General features: G+C 57.5%; 1 protein-coding gene across 1 annotated transcript; it reads left to right on the forward strand.

Annotated features, from left to right (window-relative positions):
- The first annotated feature begins 298 nt into the window (after window positions 1-298).
- On the forward strand, window positions 299-2852 carry NKX1-2 (NK1 homeobox 2). Its single transcript, XM_024555346.2, has 2 exons — window positions 299-512; window positions 2113-2852. The coding sequence occupies exons 1-2, from the start codon at window positions 299-301 to the stop codon at window positions 2850-2852; spliced, it is 954 nt and encodes a 317-aa protein (XP_024411114.2).
- The last annotated feature ends 1903 nt before the right edge of the window (window positions 2853-4755 follow it).

The raw sequence follows: 4755 nt of genomic DNA on the forward strand, positions 1-4755 counted from the left end.
GGCGCACCGTGGCGCCCCTAGCCAAGGCTAGCCGCCGGGTGCGGCGCGGGGCAGTCTAGGGGCTGCTGCGAGCGCGCCCTGCGCGTGGCGGGGGCCTGGGCCGCGCGAGTGCCAATCCGCGCGCAGCCCCCCGCTGCTCTCTCCCCGCTCCTCCTTCCCGCCCCCCTCCCCAGCTTCACTTGGCCTCCCCGACCCTCCTATCGACTGGAGAGCAACGGCCGAGCCGCAGACGAAGGCAAGCCTGAGTGCGGCCATCCCGGACCCCGCGCCGCTGGCCTCCGGTCCGCGGGCGGCGGGCATGCTGGCATGGCAGGACGGCGGGGCCAAGGCGGCTCCCTCCCACCACAAGATCTCCTTCTCAGTCTTGGACATCCTGGACCCACAGAAATTCACTCGCGCGGCGCTCCCGGACCCGCGCCCTGCTCCTCGGGAAGCCAAGAAAAGTTTGGCAGAGGCCGAAGCGGGGAAGGACGCCAACTCGGGGAACCAGGCCCGCCAACCGGAGACCCCTGGTAAGGATTCGAGGAGCCCTGGGCCCCGGGAAGCCCCGGCTCATTTGGCGCGACGGAGAGGTGTCTGTGCGTGGAGTGGGGAGTTGGGAGGGGGTGAGGGGCAGCCAGGGACCGGGGAGTGGCGCATAGCGCGTTTTCTCCAAAGGGGGAAAGCCCACAGGACAAGGTGTAGCCCCTGTCTTGGAATTGGATCGAGGCAGAAAAGAGGCCTCCAGGACGCCAGGTGAGGTATTTTCCAGCAAAGTCCCATCACTGCTCACCTGCCAAGCGAGTAAGCATCACACTTCCGATTTGCTGGCAGGGGAAACTGACGCCCAGCGCCCACCTTTCCCAAGCTCGCTCACGTATCCGGCATTTACTGCTCCCGCCCTGTGCCAGGACCTGGGCTAGAGATTGGGATAAAAGTCAGAAAAACTTCGGAACTTGCGAGACAGCATCATTACCATCGCCCCCATTTTATGGAGGCGGGTGCTGAGGCCTAATCAGGTGTCGAGGTCTTAGTGAGCACCCAGGTCAGGTTTCCCATCCAGTGCCCACTTCCCGCTATCCTGAGTCGCCTGCAGAGCCTCAGCTGCCCCACGCGCTTACGGTGTGGGGGGGGGGGATTGGGGGAGGGTGATGGGAGGCTTTTGGTTCTTTCTTCTCCAAACCCTTTTGACGTACTCCTAACCTTGGTGGACACCTGATGAGGGGTCCGGGAAAATTGGTGTCTAGGAAGAAAGACAAAAGGCGCCAGGGCCATGCTGGGTGGGGAATGGGCACGAGGCTCCCTGGAGGGGCGCCAAGGCTCAGGGAAGCTGGTTCGAGAGGGGCGGGATGCCGCGCATCCTCCCGCTCCCCCTCCCGGAGTTTGGCGCTGATTGTGTGCGGCTCGGGGCGCCTCTGGCGGCTGCGCTGGAGCCCGGGTGGTCAGCCTGGTAATTGTTAGGATGGTCGGTACGAGGGGCCGCGCTCCCCTCTCCCCATCCCGTGATCGATATTCTATTACTGGCGCCTGCATATCTCCTGCTCACAGCTTGCAGGTACCGACTTCAAACCCCCGTTCCCTGTCTGATCCTAATATTGTTCGATTAAAACTTACCTTTAATAGATGACATCTATCGATCCAGCCCCGCACAAATCTGAAACTCTATTAACACAGCAGGAGAGAGAAGATGGGAAAGGGGGATTTCACTTTAAAGGGGGAGGGGGCTTAATAACTTCTTTTTTAATTGCCAGGAGTCCCAGACCAAAACAGGCTCTAGTGACGCGAGACGCAGCCCTAAACGCACCTGATGTCTTGATCTCTTAATGTACAATATTCTACTTCCCCCCATAAGGTTGTCCGAGAAGGTCACTATTTTTTCTTAATGCAGGGTGTCATTCATTCAAAATACACTTCTTGGCAGATGAGTAAAAAGCAAGGGGGCACTGCACCCCTAAACTCCGACTCCGGGAAGGGCTTGCGAAGTTGTTCGGTCGCGGGTCGGGTTTGCTAAAATTCGCTGGGGACTGGATTGGGAGAAGAGCTGCGTGCTCTGGGGAGGACCTGAAGGAGGCCTGGAGACCCGGACAGGCCGGGTGGTTCCGGGCTTCTGATCACCGGTCCCTTCTCCCCTAGATGCTGCGGGCCTAGGCGTAGGGGCAGCGTCCCCTCTGGAGGGCTCCGAGGCAGAGGAGGCAGAGGAGGCGGAGGAGGAGGAGGAGGACGCAGAGGACGCGGGAAGGCGTCGGCAGCGGGAGCGGGCTGCGCACTTGCAGGCAGGCCCGCCGCTCTCCCCGGAGACCCGGGCGGCGGCATTGGCGGCGGGGGAGCGCGGCGCGGGCGGCCTGGCGGGCTCCCCGGGCTCGCCGGGTTCCCCGCGGCCCCGGCGCCGACGCGCGGAGCCCAGCTGCGCCAAGCCGAGGCGCGCGCGCACCGCTTTCACCTACGAGCAGCTGGTGGCCTTGGAGAGCAAGTTCCGGGCCACGCGTTACCTCTCTGTGTGCGAGCGCCTGAACCTCGCGCTGTCGCTCAGCCTCACCGAAACGCAGGTCAAAATTTGGTTCCAGAACCGCAGGACCAAGTGGAAGAAGCAGAACCCCGGAGCAGATGGCACCGCGCAGGCGGGGGGCGGCGCGCCCCAGCCAGGGAATCCCGGGGTGGCAGCGTCGAGCGGTGGCGGCGGCACCGGGGGCAGCCCGGGGCCCCCAGGCCCCAGCACACTGCCCTTCCAGACTTTTCCTTCCTACTCCGCGGCCAACATCCTCTTCCCGGCCGCCTCCTCCTTCCCGCTGACAGCCGTCGCAGCTGCCGGGGGCTCCTTTGCTCCCTTCCTTGGTCCCTCCTACCTGACCCCTTTCTACGCCCCTCATCTATGAAGCCGAGTGAGTGGCGTCGTCGTGAAGGTTCCCCACTCAACGGAGGGGCGCTGAGACGCAGGGACTGGCCCTGCCTGGTGCGCCCCTTCCAGCCAGCCGCCGGAGGCGCTGCCAGAGAGCAGGGAGAGGCTGCCAGCGGTGCCCCTGCCTGCGGCGCCGACCTCCTGAATCCACGCAGTCCACATATTTTAAAATGTCCTTAAATCTTCTTGCTTCTTGACCTGGATTTTCACTCGCGGTCAGGCTTAATTCGGCTCCAGGGCTCCTTTTGTGGTTCTGGGTGTTGGGCGCCGGGCTCACAACCCGCGGGGATGCGGACGCGAGGGAGCCGAGACCTCCAGCCTACCTGCCAGTTGCTCACACCTGGGACAGAATCCTCCGAGATTTTAGTTCACTCAGCGGGTAAGGAGCTTTCCGTCTTCGTAGCTGATTGTTCCCCTCTTCATACTTTACAATCGGCCCAAACCCAGCGATCCCGCCCAAATACTGACCCGAGCTGGCTGAGCTGGGTCCTGGCTGAGCTGGGTCCGTGAGCACACACTGCCGCTGTGAAATGGACAGTTTTTTTAAACGCATAAAACTCAACGTGTTTAGACCTTCCTTTACGACTTGGACTTGAGCACAATTCTTGTTCCAAACGGACTCTCTACAGGCTATTCCCGAGACAATGGGGGACTTTCTGTTTCTGAGAGGACCAGAAGTTTGTGCCAGAAGACCTGCATCTTCGTAGCTAGGCTCACCTGCTCAGGTGGACGCAGTTGCGCTGCTGGGCCAAGTTCTCAGAGCAGCTTCGACAAAGCACAGCAATGGCCTCAAACACAGAACAACGGCAATGCAGGGCCCGGTGGTGGCTCCACTCACGGGACTGCCCATCTTCCCCCGCAGTTTTCTGGGGATGAAATGGATGAGACTGCCTATTTTGATTTGTAGGACTTGACGCTCTAAAAATGTCAGGCCTGGCTAATGCACCTGTCCCAGCGTTTCCTAGGTTCCCGACCCTGAACAGCTTTGGGGAAGGGTTGGCTCCTCAAGCACATACACGAATTGGAGTATTTTTTAAAAGCACAAATTCAACATCTTTCGAGCTTCGTCTAAGATTCTGATGTGAAAGCAATTCTTATTTCAAAGAGACTCTCCACGATGCCCTGCTGAACAAGCAGTAGGTCGTAAGGGGCTGTGGAAGAAATACTTCCTGGGTATAAAGAGCGACCGTGGAATCAGAAACATTTTCATAATGGATACAACATGCATTCTCACTCCTGCTTTTATTGTCTCCCCTAAAAAGGATTTCTTCTGTAACATTCTCTTTCCAGTTCTGTTTGGAATGCCTTTCCTCCAGTTTTCTGTGCAATGTGGACTCAGGCCAGGTCATCTAGATTTCACTCACCTTCCTTTGCTGAGGCCCACTGACACCCCCCATGGAGAGCATAGTCCTTGCTGCTTCGTGATAGCCTATGCCATTAGTAATTAAATTTAATGATTAACGACTTCTTATAAAGTAAAGGCACACTGTTGGGGATTGTGGACATGTGGTACTATTGTAGTATCAACTTCTGTGTTGATCCGGAATGATAGAAAATATCCCCCTTCTCTTAAATTAAATGAAGACTTCACTTATAGGACTCACGAGATTTGAACATAAGTATTATTTATTTACATATTATTTACTAATTAGACTTTTCTTCTGTTCCAAAGAAGAAAAGTGCTCCCAAACAACGCATTGTACTTCCTAAAACACAGACGAGGCCGGATGAGATTAAAAATGCAGTTACTCTAGTAGAGGCTATTATTTTATTCACTTTGCGTGTTGATGAATACTCCCTCAGTAACTATTCACTGGTTTCTCCAAAGTAACATTCCATGGCAGTTCACGTGTCCAGAGGCAAGATCTGTAACAGAGAAG

Source organism: Desmodus rotundus, chromosome 4 (assembly GCF_022682495.2).
Source record: "Desmodus rotundus isolate HL8 chromosome 4, HLdesRot8A.1, whole genome shotgun sequence".
Lineage (NCBI taxonomy): Eukaryota > Metazoa > Chordata > Mammalia > Chiroptera > Phyllostomidae > Desmodus > Desmodus rotundus.